The sequence below is a fragment of the Caloenas nicobarica genome, unplaced genomic scaffold (genome assembly GCF_036013445.1).
Source record: "Caloenas nicobarica isolate bCalNic1 unplaced genomic scaffold, bCalNic1.hap1 Scaffold_1494, whole genome shotgun sequence".
Classification (NCBI taxonomy): Eukaryota; Metazoa; Chordata; class Aves; order Columbiformes; family Columbidae; genus Caloenas; species Caloenas nicobarica.
Genome location: NW_027017036.1, coordinates 17,556 through 36,443, shown reverse-complemented (window position 1 = coordinate 36,443; position 18,888 = coordinate 17,556). Strand labels below are relative to the sequence as shown.

At 70.3% G+C, this 18,888-nt stretch overlaps 2 protein-coding genes across 2 annotated transcripts in view; one reads left to right on the top strand and one right to left on the bottom strand.

The window, feature by feature from the left end:
- Positions 1 to 1,588: 1,588 nt before the first annotated feature.
- LIPE (lipase E, hormone sensitive type) lies at positions 1,589 to 15,839 on the top strand. The gene is given in 11 exon segments (XM_065657946.1): positions 1,589 to 1,606; positions 4,158 to 4,688; positions 6,639 to 6,729; positions 7,395 to 7,540; positions 8,058 to 8,243; positions 9,022 to 9,316; positions 9,918 to 10,145; positions 11,140 to 11,274; positions 11,730 to 11,858; positions 11,861 to 11,961; positions 12,892 to 15,839. Coding segments are annotated over 10 exon segments (4,335 nt in total). The 5' UTR covers positions 1,589 to 1,606; positions 4,158 to 4,175; the 3' UTR covers positions 15,403 to 15,839.
- MEGF8 (multiple EGF like domains 8) overlaps positions 15,743 to 18,888 on the bottom strand; it is a gene marked incomplete at its 5' end in the record, with an annotated part of 20,630 nt that continues 17,484 nt past the window's right edge. The window contains 1 exon segment of the mRNA XM_065657949.1: positions 15,743 to 18,034. Coding sequence (XP_065514021.1) covers positions 16,982 to 18,034 — 1,053 coding nt within the window.

Genomic DNA, 18,888 nt, shown 5'->3' with positions numbered 1-18,888 from the left:
CCCACAGCCCCCCCAGCAGGGGACCCAGGCGTCCGGGCCCCACAGCCCCCCCAGCAGGGGACCCAGGCGTCCGGGCCCCACAGCCCCCCCAGCAGGGGACCCAGGCGTCCGGGCCCCACACCCCCCCCAGCAGGGGACCCAGGCGTCCGGGCCCCACACCCCCCCAGCAGGGGACCCAGGCGTCCGGGCCCCACACCCCCCCCAGCAGGGGACCCAGGCGTCCGGGCCCCACACCCCCCCCAGCAGGGGACCCAGGCGTCCGGGCCCCACATTCCCCCCAGCAGGGGACCCAGGCGTCCGGGCCCCACAGCCCCCCCAGCAGGGGACCCAGGCGTCCGGGCCCCACACCCCCCCCAGCAGGGGACCCAGGCGTCCGGGCCCCACAGCCCCCCCCAGCAGGGGACCCAGGCGTCCGGGCCCCACACCCCCCCCAGCAGGGGACCCAGGCGTCCGGGCCCCACAGCCCCCCCAGGAGGGGACCCAGGCGTCCGGGCCCCACACCCCCCACGTTCCAGGTGTTTCCCGGCAGCGCGGGGGGGGGGGCAGGTAAAGGCGTGTCCGGGGGCCCCCCCAGCAGAAATGGCCCCGTCGCTGCTGCTGCTGCTGCTGCTGCTGCTGGGGGGGGTCCCCGCCGCCCCCCCGCCCCCCCAGACCCTCCCGGGGGGCCGGGGGGGTCCCCGCCGCCCCCCCCCCCGTGCTGGGGGTCTCGCCCCCCCCCGCTGGACACACGGTGAGGGGAGCGCCGGGGGGGGGCCCGGGGGGGGGTTTGGGGCCCCCCCTGACCCCTGTGCTCCCCCCGGATTCCAGGGTCCTCTCGCCCCCCCCGGAGCCGCCGCCGGTGCCCCCCCCGCTGCCGCCCCCGCGCGCCCACCAGGGGGCTCTCGCTGCCCCTGTAGGGCCCCCGGAGCTGCCGGGACCCCCGGGACCCCCCCGGGACCCCCCTGTGACCTCCCGGTGACCTCCCGGTGACCCCCCGGCCCCCCTGTCACCTCCCCGCGACCCCCCCGTGACCCCCCCCTGAACCCCCGTGACCCCCAATTACCCCCCGACCCCCCTGTGACCTCCCCGTGACCCCTTTGACCTTCCGGTGACCTCCCCTTGACCTCCCCATGACCCCCCCCGTGACCCCCCCGTGACCCCCTCCCCGATCCTCTGTGACCCCCAATTACCCACCGCCCCCCCCCCCCCCCGGGACTCCTCTGTGACCCCCCCATGACCCCTTTGACCTCCCCGCGACCTCCCTGTGACCCCTTTGACCTTCCCATGACCCCCTTGACCTCCCCGCGACCCTCCCGTGACCTCCCCGTGACCTCCCCGTGACCTCCCTATGACCCCCTTGACCTCCGCATGACCCCCCCGCGACCCCCCCTGACCCCCCCGTGACCTCCCCCCCCCCGACCCCGTGGCCGCCCCCCCGCAGGGGTCAAAGGTCGCGCCCCCCCCAATAAACCTCAGCAAAGCGCGGGGTCGCACTGCGCATGCGCGGACCGGGGAGGTGGGGGGCGGTGGGCGTGGCCAGCGTTGCCGTGGCGACGCGCGCGTCGCCGGGCCGCGATTGGCCGGCGCGCGTCACGTGGCCGGAAGCGGCGGGGCCGGCGGAGCGCAGGTGGGCGCGCGACACGGGGGGAAAAACCCGCGAGATCTGGGGGAAAAACCCCGAGATTTGGGGGAAAAAACCCGAGATTTGGGGAAAACCCCGAGATTTGGGGAAAACCCCGAGATTTGGGGGAAAAACCCGAGATTCGGGGGAGACCCCAAGATTTGGGGGAAAAAAACCGAGATTCGGGGGGGACCCCGAGATTTGGGGAAAACCCGAGATTTGGGGGAAAAACCCCGAGATTTGGGGTAAAAAACCCGAGATTTGGGGAAACCCCCGAGATTTGGGGGAAAAAACCCGAGATATGGGGAAAAACCCCGAGATTTGGGGGAAAAAACTGAGATTCGGGGGGGACCCCGAGATATGGGGAAAAACCCCAAGATTTGGGAAAAACCCCAAGATTTGGGGAAAACCCCGAGATTTGGGGGAAAAAACCCGAGATTTGGGGAAAAGCCCCGAGATTCGGGGGAAAAAACTGAGTTTCGGGGAACCCCCTGAGATGTGGGGGAAAAAACCCGAGATTTGGGGGAAAAAACCCGAGATTTGGGGGAAAACCCCGAGATTTGGGGGAAAAAACCCGAGATTTGGGGAAAACCCCGAGATTTGGGGGAAAAAACCCGAGATTTGGGGAAAAGCCCCGAGATTCGGGGGAAAAAACTGAGTTTCGGGGAACCCCCTGAGATTTGGGGGAAAAGCCCCGAGATTCGGGGCACCCTTGCCCGGGGGTCACCCGGGGCCGCCCCCCCCGCCCCAGAGTCCCCGCTTCCCCCCGTGTCCCCCGTGTCCCCATTGTTCCCAGGTCCCCCAGTCCCCCCAGTATCCCCAGTATCCCCAGTTTCCCCCCGCCCCAGTGCTCCCAGTTCCCCCAGTCCCCCCAGTATCCCCAGTCCCCCCCCGTGTCCCCCGTGTCCCCCCGCCCCAGTGCCCCCAGTGCCCCCAGTGCCCCCAGTGTCCCCCCCGCCCCAGTGCCCCCAGTTTCCCCAGTGCTCCCAGTGTCCCCCGTGTCCCCAGTGTCCCCCCCGCCCCAGTGTCCCCCGTGTCCCCAGTGTCCCCCCCGCCCCAGTGTCCCCAGTGCTCCCAGTGTCCCCCGTGTCCCCCCCACCCCAGTGTCCCCCGTGTCCCCCGTGTCCCCCCCGCCCCAGTGCCCCCAGTGCTCCCAGTGTCCCCAGCTCCCCCGTTGCTCAACCCCGGGGGCGTCAGCACCGTCCCCTCTGCCCCAGACACCCCCGCGCCGGCCTCTGCTGCTCCCTGGGGGGGTCACGGGGCAGCGGCCGCCCCCCGGTGACCCTTGTCCCCCAGACCCTCCCACTGCCCCCCCAGGCCGGCACGGCTTCATAAGGCTCCGCACCCCCCAGACCCAGCACCAATTCCCGGCCCCCCGACCCTCCCGTTGCCCCCCCCGACCCTCCCATTGCCCCCCAGACCCTCCGGACCCCCCGACCCTCCCATTGCCCCCCCAGACCCCCCGCACCCCCCAGACCCAGCACCAATTCCCGGCCCCCCGACCCTCCCATTGCCCCCCCAAACCCCTCCCATTGCCCCCCCAGACCCCCGGACCCCCCGACCCTCCTATTGCCCCCCCAGACCCAGCACCAATTCCCAACCCCCCCGACCCTCCCATTGCCCCCCCAGACCCCCCGGGCCCCCCCGGACCCCCCGGACCCCCTGACCCTCCCATTACCCCCCATTACCCCCCGGGCCCCCCTGGACTCCCCGGACCCCCCAGACCCCCCTGACCCCAGACCCCCCAGACCCCCATTAACCCCCAGACCCCCCTGACCCCATAACCCTCCCGTTACCCCCCAGACCCCCATCTGTCCCCGGACTCCCCAGACCCCCATTACCCCCCATTACCCCCCTGACCCCCGATCCTCCTGTTACCCCCAGCCCCCCGTTACCTCCCATTACCCCCCAGACCCCCCTGACCCCCCATTACCCCCCTGACCCCCGACCCTCCCGTTACCCCCAGACCCCCGTTACCCCCCAGACCCCCCTGACCCCCCATTACCCTCCTGACCCTCTGACCCTCCCGTTACCCCCCTGACCCCCATTACCCCCCATTACCCACCAGACCCCCCTTACCCCCCTGACCTTCCCGTTACCCCCAGACCCTCGTTACCCCCAGACCCCCATTACCCCCCATTACCCCCCTGACCCCCCTTACCCCCCTGACCCTCCCGTTACCCCCAGACCCCCATTACCCCCAGACCCTCATTACCCCCCAGACCCCCATTACCCCCAGACCCCCCTGACCCCCCATTACCCTCCTGACCCTCTGGCCCTCCCGTTACCCCCCTGACCCCCATTACCCCCCATTACCCCCCTGACCCCCCTGACCCCCCTGACCCTCCCGTTACCCCCAGACCCCCGTTACCCCCCAGACCCCCCTGACCCCCGACCCTCCCATTACCCCCAGACCCCCGTTACCCCCCTGACCCCCCTGACCCCCCTGACCCTCCCGTTACCCCCAGACCCTCGTTACCCCCCAGACCCCCATTACACCCAGACCCCCCTGACCCCCCCTGACCCCCCTGACCCCCGACCCTCCCGTTACCCCCAGCCCCCCGTCCCCCGCACCATGGACGCGCGGCCGCTGTTCCAGTCGCTGTCCGCGCTGGCCGAGGACAACGCCGCGTTCTTCGGGCGCAGCGGCACCGAGAGCGGCCGCCGCTTCGCCGCCGCGTTCCGGGCGCTGCGGGAGCACGGCCGGCGGCTGGAGCCGGCGCTGCGCCACGTGTCGCGGCTCTGCCCGCGCTTCGACCTGGACGACGCCACGCCGGGGAACGGCTACCGGAGCCTCGTGCAGACGGCGCGGAGCTGCGTGGCGCACGCCGTGCACAAGAGCCGCTACGTGGCGGCGCACCGGGGCAGCGTGTTCTTCCGAGCCGGGCACAACGCGGCCGAGCTGGAGGCGTACGGGGCGGCGCTGGCGCAGCTGCGGGCGCTGCTGTGCCTGGCGGGGCGGCTGCTGGCGAGCAGCGGGCCCGGGTGCTTGTTCCCCCCCGAGGAGGCCGGGCTGGGGCAGGAGGTGCTGCGGGAGTACAGCACCATGAGCAACGGGTGCTTCTACGGGAGGTGCCTGGGCTTCCAGGTGAGGGGGCGATGGGGGGATACGGGGACATGGGGGACATGGGGGACATGGGGACATGGGGGGATACGGGGACATGGGGGACATGGGGGGATACAGGGACATGGGGGACATGGGGACATGGGGGGATACGGGACATGGGGGACATGGCGGGATACGGGGACATGGGGGAGATGGGGGACATGGGGACGGCGGGCACAGGGACCCAGTGACAGCACCGTGAGCAACGGGTGCTTCTACGGGAGGTGCCTGGGGTTCCAGGTGAGGGGGAGATGGGGGGATACGGGGACATGGGGGAGATGGAGACATGGGGGGATACAGGGACATGGGGGACATGGGGGGATATGGGGACATGGGGGAGATGGGGGAGATGGGGACATGGGGGAGATGGGGACATGGGGGGATACAGGGACATGGGGGACATGGGGGGATACGGGGACATGGGGGAGATGGGGGGATACAGGGACATGGGGGACATGGGGGGATACAGGGACATGGGGGGATACAGGGACATGGGGGGACACAGGGACTTGGGGGAGATGGGGGGATACAGGGACATGGGGGGATACAGGGACATGGGGGGACACAGGGACATGGGGGAGATGGGGACGGCGGGCACAGGGACCCAGTGACAGCACCGTGAGCAACGGGTGCTTCTACGGGAGGTGCCTGGGCTTCCAGGTGAGGGGGAGATGGGGCGATACGGGGACATGGGGGAGATGGGGACATGGGGGGATACAGGGACATGGGGGACATGGGGGGATACGGGGACATGGGGGACATGGGGGGATACGGGGACATGGGGGAGATGGGGACATGGGGGACATGGGGACATGGGGGGATACGGGGACATGGGGGAGATGGGGACATGGGGGGATACAGGGACATGGGGGACATGGGGGGATACGGGGACATGGGGGGATACAGGGACATGGGGGACATGGGGACGGCGGGCACAGGGACCCAGTGACAGCACCGTGAGCAACGGGTGCTTCTACGGGAGGTGCCTGGGCTTCCAGGTGAGGGGGAGATGGGGCGATACGGGGACATGGGGGAGATGGGGACATGGGGGGATACAGGGACATGGGGGAGATGGGGACATGGGGGGATACAGGGACATGGGGGACATGGGGGGATACGGGGACATGGGGGACATGGGGGGATACGGGGACATGGGGGAGATGGGGACATGGGGGACATGGGGACATGGGGGGATACGGGGACATGGGGGAGATGGGGACATGGGGGGATACAGGGACATGGGGGACATGGGGACGGCGGGCACAGGGACCCAGCGACAGCACCATGAGCAACGGGAGGTGCCTGGGGTTCCAGGTGAGGGGGAGATGGGGGGATATGGGGACATGGGGGGATACAGGGACATGGGGGACATGGGGACATGGGGGACATGGGGACGGTGGGCACAGGGACCCAGCGACAGCACCATGAGCAACGGGTGGTGCCCGGGGTTCCAGGTGAGGGGGCGTGGGGGACGTGGGGACATGGGGGGAGATGGGGACATGGGGGAGATGGGGACATGGGGGAGATGGGGGGATACAGGGACATGGGGGGATACAGGGACATGGGGGAGATGGGGGGACACAGGGACATGGGGGGATACAGGGACATGGGGGGACACAGGGACATGGGGGAGATGGGGACGGCGGGCGCAGGGACCCAGCGTCAGCACCGTGCGCAGCAGCTGCTCTCTGGGCGCTGCCCGGGATTCCAGGCGACACAGGGACATGTGGGGACACACGGGGACGTGGGGACATGTTGCCGTGGAGCCGGGGGACACGTGGGGACACGGACAAACGGACACAGGGACGTGGAGCCGGGGGACACGGGGGGACGCGGGGGGACAGGGTGTTGTGCTCGGGCTGCCAGGAAGTGGGGGCACGGGGGGGTGTGTGGGACACGGTGACACAGGCGGTGACTCTTTGCTGTCCCCAGTTCGCCCCGTCCCTGCGTCCCCTCCTCCAGGCCATCGCCATCGGGCTCGTGTCCTTCGGAGAGAACTACAAACCCAACGACACGGGGCTGGGTGAGGCCCGGGGGGCCCCGGGGTGTCACCCCCTGTCCCCCCCACATCCCCCCAATGTCCCCATGTCCCCCTGTATCCCCATTGTCCCCCCATGTCCCCCTGTCCCCGTGTCCCAGTGACCCTGAGTGACCCACAGGAGCCCCCAGGGTCCTAGAGCCCCCAGTGACCCACAGGAGCCCCCAGGGTCCTAGAGCCCCCCAGTGACCCTGAGTCAAGTCCTCATATCCCCCCATGTCCCCCATTGTCCCCATGTCCGCCATTGTCCCCATGTCCCCCAATGTCCCCATGTCCTCCATTGTTGCCGTGTCCCCAATGTCCCCCAATGTCCCCATGTCCCCCGATGTCCCCTTGTCCCCAATGTCCCCATGTCCCTCCATTGTCCCTATGTCCCCCAATGTCCCCATGTCCCCATATCCCCCAATGTCCCCCATTGTCCCCACGTCCCTCCATTGTCCCCATATCCCCCCATGTCCTCCATTGTCCCTGTGTCCCCCCATGTCCCAATGTCCCCATTGTCCCCAATGTCCCCCTGTCCCCCAATGTCCCCATTGTCCCCAATGTCCCCCATTGTCCCCAATGTCCCCATTGTCTCCAATGTCCCCATTGTCCCCATTGTCTCCAATGTCCCCCGTTGTCCCCAATGTCCCCGATGTCCCCTGTCCCAGGGGTGGCCGCCGGGTCCCTGTTCACCAGCGGGAAGTTCGCGCTGGACCCCGAGCTGCGCGGGGACGAGTTTGAGCGGCTGACGCAGAACCTGGACGTGCAGTTCTGGAAACGCTTCTGGAACCTGACGGAGACCGAGCTGCTGGCGGTGAGGGACCCGGTGCACCCAAAGCACCCGGAACACCCCGAAACGGCCCCAAAGCACCCCGAAACGGCCCAAAATGGCCCCAAAGCACCCCAAAATCACCCTGAAACAGCCCCAAAGCACCCGAAACGGCCCCAAATCACCCTGAAACAGCCCCAAGACACCCCAAATCACCCCAAAACGGCCCCAAAACACCCGCGCTCTGTCTGTCTGTCCATCTATCTGTCCATCCCGTGGGGGGGTCCCAGGGTGTCTGTCTGTCCCATGGTAGGGGTTCCCAGGCCCTCTCTGTCTGTCTGTCCGTCCCATGGGGGGTCCCAGGCCCTGTCCGTCCGTCCGTCCGACGCCCCTGTCCCGCAGTCGGTGGCCAGCGTGGGGGGTTCCCAGGTTCTGTCTGTCTGTGTCTGTCCGTCCGTCCGTCCGACGCCCCTGTCCCGCAGTCGGTGGCCAGCATGGGGGGTTCCCAGGTTCTGTCTGTCTGTGTCTGTCCGTCCGTCCGTCCGACGCCCCTGTCCCGCAGTCGGTGGCCAGCATGGCGGCCACGCAGGTCGGCGTGTGCCGGGAGCTGTCGGTGCCCCCCGAGCCGCTGGAGCTGCCGCTGGCCGGGGACCCCGCGGTCACCGTCACCATCGCCCCCCCCGTGGCGCACACGGGACCCGGCCCCGTGCACATGAGGCTGCTGTCCTATCACCTGAGGGACGGGCAGGTGCGCGGGGGGACAGTGGGGGGCATTTGGGACATCGGGGACAATGGGGGGACATGGGGACATGGGGGGGACAGGGGGACATGGGGACATGGGGGGACATGGGGACAGGGGGATATGGGGAGACATGGGGGGATATGGGGACAGGGGGATATGGGGGGACAGGGGGATATGGGGACATGGGGGGACAGGGGGACATGGGGACAACGGGGGGACATGGGGACAGGGGGACATGGGGGGACAGGGGGACATGGGGGCAACGGGGGGACATGGGGACAGGGGGACATGGGGGGACAGGGGGACATGGGGACAACGGGGGGACATAGGGACAGGGGGACAGGGGGACAGGGGGACATGGGGGGACAGGGGGACGGGGGACATGGGGGACATGAGGATATGGGGACATGGGGGGACATGGGGACTTCAGGGACATGGGGACATGACTTGGGGTCACTGGGGGGGCTCTAGGACCCTGGGGGCTCCTGGGGGTCACTGGGGGGGCTTTAGGACCCTGGGGGCTCCTGGGGGTCACTGGGGGGGCTTTAGGACCCTGGGGGTCACTCAGGGCCACTGGGACATGGGGAGACATGGGGACACTGGGGACACGGGAGTACGGGGGGGCTTTGGGGACACTGGGGCCATGTCGGGGACACTGTGGTACCACGTGCAGGAGGGGCAGGCGCTGGGGGGGTGACACTGGGGGGTCATGGGCAGACACGGGGGGTCCCTGGGGTGGCGGGGGGGGGTCTCACCGTGTGTGTGTGTGTGGCCCCCCCTCTAGGACAGCGCGGCCCTGAGCGCCCTGACCCGCTCGGAGGGTCCGCGCGCCCCGCTGCGCTGGCTGCGGGGCCCCCCCCTGCCCCCCTCCCCGGCGCTGCTGGTGCATTTCCACGGGGGGGGGTTCGTGGCGCAGACCTCGCGCTCCCACGAGCCCTATTTGAGGGGGTGGGCGCGGGACCTGGGGACCCCCATCCTGTCGGTGGATTACGCGCTGGCGCCCGAGGCGCCGTTTCCGCGGGCGCTCGAGGAGTGTTTCTACGCCTATTGCTGGGCCCTGCGGAACTGCCGCATCCTGGGTATGGGGCGCTATGGGGCGGCTGTGGGGCGGCTGTGGGGCTGGGGGGGTATGGGGTTCATGGGGGGCTGGGGGGCAGCTATGGGGCTGGGGATGGGGGGCAGTGTTTCTGCGCCTATTGGTGACCGTGACCCCCTGGTGCCCATGACCATGACCCCCTGGTGACCATGACCCCTGGTGACCCTGACCCCCTGGTGATCATGACCCCCTGGTGACCGTGACCCCCTGGTGCCCATGACCATGACCCCCTGGTGACCATGACCCCTGGTGACCCTGACCCCCTGGTGACCATGACCCCTGGTGACCGTGACCCCTGGTGACCCTGACCCCCTGGTGACCATGACCCCATGGTGACCATGACCCCTGGTGACCCTGACCCCCTGGTGATCATGACCCCTGGTGACCGTGACCCCTGGTGACCGTGACCTCCTGGTGACCCTGACCCCGTGGTGACCCTGACCCCTGGTGACCGTGACCTCCTGGTGACCCTGACCCCCTGGTGACTGCGCCCCCCGGTGACCGTGACCACAACCCCCTGGTGCCCATGCCCCCATGACCCCATCGTGTCCCCCGTGTCCCCCCGTGTCCCCCCGTGTCCCCAGGCTCCACGGCGCAGCGCGTGTGCCTGGCGGGGGACAGCGCGGGGGGGAACCTGTGCCTGTCGGTGTCGCTGCGGGCGGCGGCCGTGGGGGTGCGGCCCCCCCACGGCATCGTGGCCGCGTACCCGGTGACGCTGGTGCAGGCGGCGGCGTCACCGTCCCGGCTGCTGACGCTGCTGGACCCGCTGCTGCCCATCAGCGTCCTGTGCCAGTGCCTGCGGGCGTACGCGGGTACGGGGACACGGGGACACGGGGGCGACGTGGGGGCATGGGGGGCATGGGGACATTGGGGGACATGGGGGGGACGTGGGGGCATGGGGGGCATGGGGACACAGGGACACGGGGGCGACGTGGGGGCATGGGGACATTGGGGGACATGGGGGGGACGTGGGGGCATGGGGGGCATGGGGACATTGGGGGACATGGGGGGGACGTGGGGGCATGGGGGGCATGGGGACATTGGGGGACATGGGGGGGACGTGGGGGCATGGGGGGCATGGGGACGATGGGGTGTGTGGGGGGGATGTGGGGGCATGGGGGACACGGGGACATTGGGGGACATGGGGGGGATGTGGGGACATGTGGGACATGGGGACATTGGGGACAATGGGGGGACATGGGGACATGGGGATGATGGGGGACATGGGGACAATGGGGGACATGGGGGGCATGGGGACATATGGGGGGGACGTGGGGGGAACATGGGGACAATGGGGGGACATGGGGACATTGGGGACAATGGGGGGACATGGGGACATTGGGACATTGGGGACATGGGCACAATGGGGGGACATGGGGACGATGGGGGACATGGGGACAATGGGGGACATGGGGACATGGGGGGTATGGGGACACTGGGGGGCATGGGGGGGACATGGGGGGGAACATGGGGACAATGGGGGGACATGGGGACATTGGGACATGGGGACAATGGGGGGATGTGGGGACATGGGGACGTTGGGGACATGGGGGACATGGGGACATGGGGGGGCATGGGCGGGACATGGCGGGGACATGGGGACATTGGGACGTTGGGGACACTGAGGGGGACATTGGGGGGGACATGGCAACAATGGGGACACTGGGGACATAGGGACTCCACTCAGGGCCCCGGGGGGGCTCTAGGCCCCTGGGGGCTCCTGGGGGGGTCACTTGGGTTCGCTGGGACATGGGGGGTAACATGGGGACACTGGGGGGACATGGGGGACCCCCCTGTGCCCCCCAGGTGTGGACGGGGACGAGGACCCCGGGCCCCCCACCCTGGAGACCCTGAGCCCCACGCGGCTGCTGCTGCGCGACCTGCGCCGGGGGGCGGCCCAGTGGCTGGGGGGGCTGTTCCGGGGGGCCCCCCCAAAGAACGGTACCCGACAGGGACACGGGGGGACACGGGGACACGGGGGGTCGTGGGGGTCATGGGGACAAGGGGACATGGGGGGCATGGGGGGACATGAGGATGGGGGGGACATGGGGACATGGGGGGTCATGGGGGGACATGGGGACAGGGGGGTCGGGGGGGCATGGGGGGACAAGGGGACATGGGGGGGCATGGGGGGACATGGGGACAGGGGGGTCGGGGGGGCATGGGGGGGACAAGGGGACATGGGGGGGCATGGGGGACATGGGGACAGGGGGGACATGGGGGATATGGGGGCATGGGGGGGCATGGGGGGGCACGGGGCCATGGGGGGGGCCATGGGGAAACAGGGGGACACAGGGACACAGGGGACGTGGGGGGGTCATTTGGGGACAAGGGGGAGGATCTGGGGACAAAGGGGCAGGTTTGGGGTCAAAGCATCAGGATTTGTGTCCCCCCAGCGCCCCCCCGCAAGAGCCTCTCGGAGGAGCCGCCCCCCCCGGCCGGGGCCGGGGCCCCCCCGGATGCGGAGGCCGCGCTCGGGGGGTTCCCGGACGAGTTCCGGCCGCTGCGCACGCGGGGCCCCCCCGCGCGGTTCCAGCCCCCCCGGCGCCCCTGGCCCGGAACCCCTACATGTCCCCCCTGCTGGCGCCCGACCCCATGCTGGGGGGGCTGCCCCCCGTGCACCTCGTGGTGAGTGCGCGGCCGGGCTGGGGGGCCGAGAGCGGGGGGGCCTCAAACCGGGGGGGACATGGGGACCCCAACACCGGGGGGACCCCCAAACCCTGTCCCTGTGCCCCCCATGTCCCCATGTCCCCATTGCCCCCCATGTCCCCATATCCCTCCATATCCCCCCATGTCCCCATTGCCCCCCATGTCCCCATATCCCTCCATATCCCCCCATGTCCCCATATCCCCCCATGTCCCCCATTGCCCCCCATGCCCGCCATGCCCCCCTGACCCCGTGCCCCCCAGGCCTGCACCCTGGACCCCATGTCCCCATATGCCCCCATGTCCCCATATGCCCCCATTGCCCCCCATGTCCCCATGTCCCCATATCCCCCCATTGCCCCCCATTGCCCCCCATGTCCCCATATCCCCCCATATCCCATATCCCCCCATGCACCCCATGCCCCCCACGCCCCCCACGCCCCCCTGACCCTGTGCCCCCGTGCCCCCCAGGCCTGCGCCCTGGATCCCATGTCCCCATATGCCCCCATTGCCCGCCATGTCCCCATGTCCCCATGTCCCCCATGTCCCCATATCCCCCATTGCCCCCCATATCCCCCCATATCCCCATGTCCCCCCATGTCCCCATATGCCCCCATGTCCCCATATGCCCCCATTGCCCCCCATGTCCCCATACCCCATATCCCCCCATGCCCCCCATGCCCCCCACGCCCCCCTGACCCCGTGCCCCCCGTGCCCCCCAGGCCTGTGCCCTGGACCCCATGTCCCCATATGCCCCCATTGCCCACCATGTCCCCATGTCCCCATGTCCCCCATGTCCCCATGTCCCCCATGTCCCCATATCCCCCATTGCCCCCCATATCCCCCCATGTCCCCATATCCCCCATTGCCCCCCATATCCCCCCATGTCCCCATGTCCCCATGTCCCCCCAGGCCTGCGCCCTGGACCCCATGCTGGACGACTCGGTGGCGCTGGCGCGGCGGCTGCGGGACCTGGGGCGGCCGGTGACGCTGCGGGTGGTGCCGGACCTGCCCCACGGCTTCCTGAGCCTGGGCCCCCTGAGCCCCGAGACGCGCCGGGCGACCGCGCTCTGCACGCGGCTCATCCGCGACGTGCTGCACCCCCCGGCCCCACAGGACGGGCCGCGCCGGGGGTCGCTGCTGCTTGGGGGGCGCAGGGACAGCGCAGCCCCACTGGATGGGTCCCGCCGTGGGTCGGTGATGCTTGGGGGGCGCAGGGACAGTCTGGCCCCACAGGACGGGTCCCGCCGTGGGTCGCTGCTGCTTGGGGGGCGCAGGGACAGCGCAGCCCCACTGGATGTTCCCCGCCGTGGGTCGCTGCTGCTTGGGGGGCGCAGGGACAGCACAGCCCCACAGGATGGGTCCCGCCGTGGGTCGGTGATGCTTGGGGGGCGCAGGGACAGCGCAGCCCCACTGGATGTTCCCCGCCGTGGGTCGGTGATGCTTGGGGGGCGCAGGGACAGCACAGCCCCACAGGACGGGTCCCGCCGTGGGTCAGTGATGCTTGGGGGGCGCAGGGACAGTCTGGCCCCACAGGATGTTCCCCGCCGTGGGTCGGTGATGATGGGGGGCCGGAGGGATAGTCTGGCCCCACAGGACGGGTCCCGCCGTGGGTCAGTGATGCTTGGGGGGCGCAGGGACAGCGCAGCCCCACAGGATGTTCCCCGCCGTGGGTCGGTGGTGTTGGGGGGCCGCAGCGACAGCCTGGTGACCCACAGCACGGGGGGCACAACCAGCCCGGGCGCCCCACCTGCAGTGACCCACAGCGCGGGGGGCGTGGGGGGCCCCGGAGCTGCCCCGACCCACAGCGCGGGGGGCGCGACCCACAGCGCGGGGGGCGTGGGGGGCCCCGGAGCTGCCCCGACCCACAGCGCGGGGGCTGCAGCCCGCCCAGGTGGGGGGGACGCGGTGACCCACGGCAGCGGGTCCGCCCTGACCCACGGCAATGGGTCCATCGTGACCCACAGCGACGGATCCACTGTGACCCACAGCACCAGCAACGTCGTGACCCACGGCGATGGGTCCACTGTGACCCACGGCAAGGGGTCCACCCTGACCCACAGCGACGGGTCCATCGTGACCCACAATGACAGGTCCACGCTGCCCCACGGCACCAGCAGCGTCCTGACCCACAGCGATGGGTCCGCTCTGCCCCACGGCGATGGGTCCGCCCTGACCCACGGCAACGGGTCCGCTCTGCCCCACGGCACCAGCAACGTCCTGACCCACAGCGACGGGTCCACCCTGACCCATAGCACCAGCAGCGTCCTGACCCACAGCAATGGGTCCACGCTGCCCCACAGCACCAGCAGGGTCCTGACCCACAGCGATGGGTCCACCCTGACCCATAGCACCAGCAGGGTCCTGACCCACAGCGATGGGTCCATGCTGCCCCACGGCACCAGCAGCGTCCTGACCCACAGCGATGGGTCCGCTCTGCCCCACAGCACCAGCAGGGTCCTGACCCACAGCGATGGGTCCGCTCTGCCCCACGGCACCAGCAGCGTCCTGACCCACAGCGATGGGTCCACCCTGACCCACAGCACCAGCAGCATCCTGACCCACAGCGACGGGTCCACCCTGACCCACAGCACCAGCAATGTCCTGACCCACAGCGATGGGTCCACTCTGCCCCATGGCACCAGCAGCGTCCTGACCCACAGCGATGGGTCCATGCTGCCCCACGGCGACGGATCTACTCTGACCCACAGCACCAGCAATGTCCTGCCCCACGGCGATGGGTCCGCTCTGCCCCACAGCACCAGCAGCGTCCTGACCCACGGCAACAGATCCACCCTGACCCACAGCACCAGCAACGTCCTGACCCACAGCGACGGGTGCACTCTGCCCCACGGCGATGGATCTACCCTGACCCGCGGCACCAGCAACGTCCTGACCCACAGCGATGGCTCCACCGTGACCCACAGCGATGGGTCCGCTCTGCCCCACAGCACCAGCAGCGTCCTGACCCACAGCAGCGGGTGCACTCTGCCCCACGGCGACGGATCTACTCTGACCCACAGCACCAGCAATGTCCTGCCCCACGGCGATGGGTCCGCTCTGCCCCACAGCACCAGCAGCGTCCTGACCCACAGCGATGGGTCCGCTCTGCCCCACGGCGATGGGTCCGCCCTGACCCACGGCGACGGGTCCGCTCTGCCCCACAGCACCAGCAGCGTCCTGCCCCACAGTGACGGCACCACCGCGCCCCACAGTGATGCCCCCGCTCCGCCCCACGGCCCCGGCCCCACATCCCCGCCCCCCCGCCCGGCCCAGCCCCACATCGGGGGGTCCCCGCCCAGCCCCCCGGTCCCGCCGCCCCCCCCGTGCTGTGGGGCCCCCCCGGGCCCCCCCGGGCGCCCCCGGGCGCCCCCAAACACCCGCCGGCCCAGCGGCCCCGCGGGGCGGGAAGTGGGGTCCTGAGCCCCCGATTCTGGGGTCCCTGACCCTCGTTTGGGGGGGTCCTGACCCCCAGGTTTGAGGGTCCTGACCCCCAGTTTTGAGGGTCCTGACCCCCGGATTTTGGGGGACCTGACCCTCGTTTGGGGGGGTCCAGACCCCCAGTTTTCGGGGGGTCCACACCCCAGTTTTCGGGGGTCCTGACACCCGGTTGGGGCCCCCGCAGCCCCCCAGGTGAATGAAGCCCCATCAACCCTCCCGTGCAAAGGGCAAAACGGCGTCTGACCCCAAAACGGGGAGATTCACCCCAAAAAGGGACGTTCCCCCCGTAACCCCCCCCGGCGCGCCAGACACACACTGGGGGGCAAACGCTGTTTATTGACCCCCAAGTGGGGGCGCGGGGGGTCCCCCCGAACCTGCTGTGACGTTCCCCCCATAATAAATCCCGCTGGGGGGCAGCAGCAACACCCCCAATAAATACCCGAGCGGCCGGTGGGGGGGACGCGCCGCCCCACATGTGCCCCAAATACCGGCTGATGGGCCCCCCACACCCGCTATGGGGGGCCCCATGGGGCTGGAGGCTGCCCCACGGCAATGGGGCTGGGGGGCTGCTCTTGAGGCCTGGGGGGCGGCGGCTGCCCCACAGCAATGGGGCCGGGGAGCCAGAGTCTGCCCCATGGCAGTGGGGCTGGTGGCTGCCCCATGGGGCTGGGAACCAGGGTCAGCCCCACGGCAATGGGGCTGGGGGAACAGGGGCTGCCCCACGGCAATGGGGCTGGGGAACCAGGGGCTGCCCTCCAGCAATGGGGCCAGGGGAACAGGGTCAGCCCCACAGTAATGGGGCTGTGGCTGCCCCATGGGGCCGGGGGAACAGGGTCAGCCCCACGGCAATGGGGCTGGGAACCAGGGTCAGCCCCATGGCAATGGGGACGGGGGAACAGGGTCAGCCCCACGGCAATGGGGCTGGGGAACCAGAGTCAGCCCCACGGCAATGGGGCTGGGGGAACAGGGTCAGCCCCATGGCAATGGGGCTGTGGCTGCCCCATGGGGCTGGGGAACCAGGGTCAGCCCCACGGCAATGGGGCTGAGGAACCAGGATCTGCCCCACAGCCATGGGGCTGGGGAACCAGAGTCAGCCCCACAGCAATGGGGCCAGGGGAACAGGGTCAGCCCCACGGCAATGGGGCTGGGGAACCAGAGTCAGCCCCATAGCCATGGGGCTGGGGAACCAGAGTCAGCCCCACGGCAATGGGGCTGGGGGAACAGGGTCAGCCCCACGGCAATGGGGCTGTGGCTGCCCCATGGGGCTGGGGAACCAGGGTCAGCCCCACGGCAATGGGGCCAGGGAACAGGGTCAGCCCCATGGCAATGGGGCCGGGGGAACAGGGTCAGCCCCACGGCAATGGGGCCGGGGGAACAGGGTCAGCCCCATGGCAATGGGGCTGAGGAACCAGGACGTGCCCCACAGCAATGGGGCTGGTGGCTGCCCCACAGGGCCGGGGAACCAGGGTCAGCCCCACAGCCATGGGGCTGGGAACCAGGGTCAGCCCCCCAGCAACGGGGCCGGGGAGCCAGGGCCAGCCCCCCCTTGCGGGTCGCCCCCTCACAGCGCCATGGCCGTGAGCTCGTGCCCCCCCGCGCCCCCCTTGCGGCCGCCGCCCGGGGGCTCGTGCGGCGCCCCCCGCAGCGCCACCAGCGCGGACGCCAGCGCGGCGCGGGGGGGGCCCCCCGGCGCGCCCCCCGGCAGCTGCAGCAGCAGCGTGGCCACGGCGGCCACGCCGTCCTCCGTGGGCTCCAGCGTGAGCGGCGCCGCGCGCGCCGCCGTGCCAGCCGTGCCAGCCGTGCCAGCCGTGCCAGCCGTGCCAGCCGTGCCAGCCGTGCCGCGGCCGGCGCCGCGCGGCTGGAAGCAGACGGTGACCCTGGCGAAGGGCCGGCTGGCCATCTGGCTCATCTCGCGCAGCTGCCGGCGCCGCTCGCGCCGCGCGTCCAGCGCCTGCTTGGCCTTCCAGAGCAGCACGCAGAGCGCCAGGAACAGGAAGAAGCAGGAGAAGAAGACGGAGAAGAAGACGAAGAGGTCGATGTGCGCCTGGTCCTGCCGGAAGAACAGCAGCCCCTGCGAGGCGCCCCCCGCGCCGGCGCCCCCGACGCCCAGCAGCAGCAGGTAGAAGCGGCTGGACTTGAGCGGGTGCAGCGCGTGCGGGTAGGTGAGCACCAGGCGGTCCCGCACGCCGCGCACCACCAGCGCCGGCGCCGCGTCCCGCACCGTCACGTAGGTCACCAGCCCGCCGGCGCGCTCCTCGCGCAGCCCCCGCGAGCCGTTGGCGTTGGCGCCGCGCGCGCCGCCCTGCAGCCGCACCACGTGGCGCCCGCTGCCCGGCTCCACGTCCACGGCGAACGTGTCGTAGGCGGTGGACACGAAGAGGTCGACGGCGCCGAACGTGACGTCCAGCGTGATGCGGATGTCGACGTTGGTGAACTTGGGCTGCACGCCGAACAGGACGGTGCGCCCGCGGCCCAGGTGCCGCAGCCCCGGCTGGTGGAAGCAGTTGCTCTGCGACGTGGGGTCCAGGCAGTACTCCTGCTCCACCGCCAGCAGGCGGTAGCACTGCTGGCCCCCCACCGGCTGCCCGTGGAACGAGTCGCGGCACTTGGAGCACTGGGGGACACGGGGGACAGGGGGGACAGGGGGGACACGGGGGACACGGGGGACATGGGGGACACGGGGGACAAGGGGGACAAGGGGGACAAAGGGGACAAAGGGGACGTCAGTGGGACAGCAGACAATGGCACCGGCTGCCCGTGGAACGAGTCGCGGCACTTGGAGCACTGGGGGACATGGGGGACACGGGGGACAGGGGGGACACGGGGGACAAAGGGGACAAGGGGGACAAGGGGGACGTCAGTGGGACAGGGGACAATGGCACCAGCTGCCCGTGGAACGAGTCGCGGCACTTGGAGCACTGGGGGACACGGGGGACACGGGGGACAGGGGGGACACAGGGGACACGGGGGACACGGGGGACATGGGGGACAGGAGGGACAAAGGGGACGTCAGTGGGACAGGGGACAATGGCACCGGCTGCCCGTGGAACGAGTCGTGGCACTTGGAGCACTGGGGGACACGGGGGACACGGGGGACACGGGGGACAAGGGGGACACAGGGGGACAGGGGGGACAAAGGGGACAGGGGGGACAAGGGGGACGTCAGTGGGACAGGGGACAATGGCACCAGCTGCCCGTGGAACGAGTCGCGGCACTTGGAGCACTGGGGGACACGGGGGACACGGGGGACAGGGGGGACACAGGGGACATGGGGGACAGGGGGGACACGGGGGACAAAGGGGACGTCAGTGGGGCAGGGGACAATGGCACCGGCTGCCCGTGGAACGAGTCGCGGCACTTGGAGCACTGGGGGACACGGGGGACAAAGGGGACAAGGGGGACAAGGGGGACATGGGGGACACGGGGGACAGGGGGGACAGGGGGGACAAGGGGGACGTCAGTGGGACA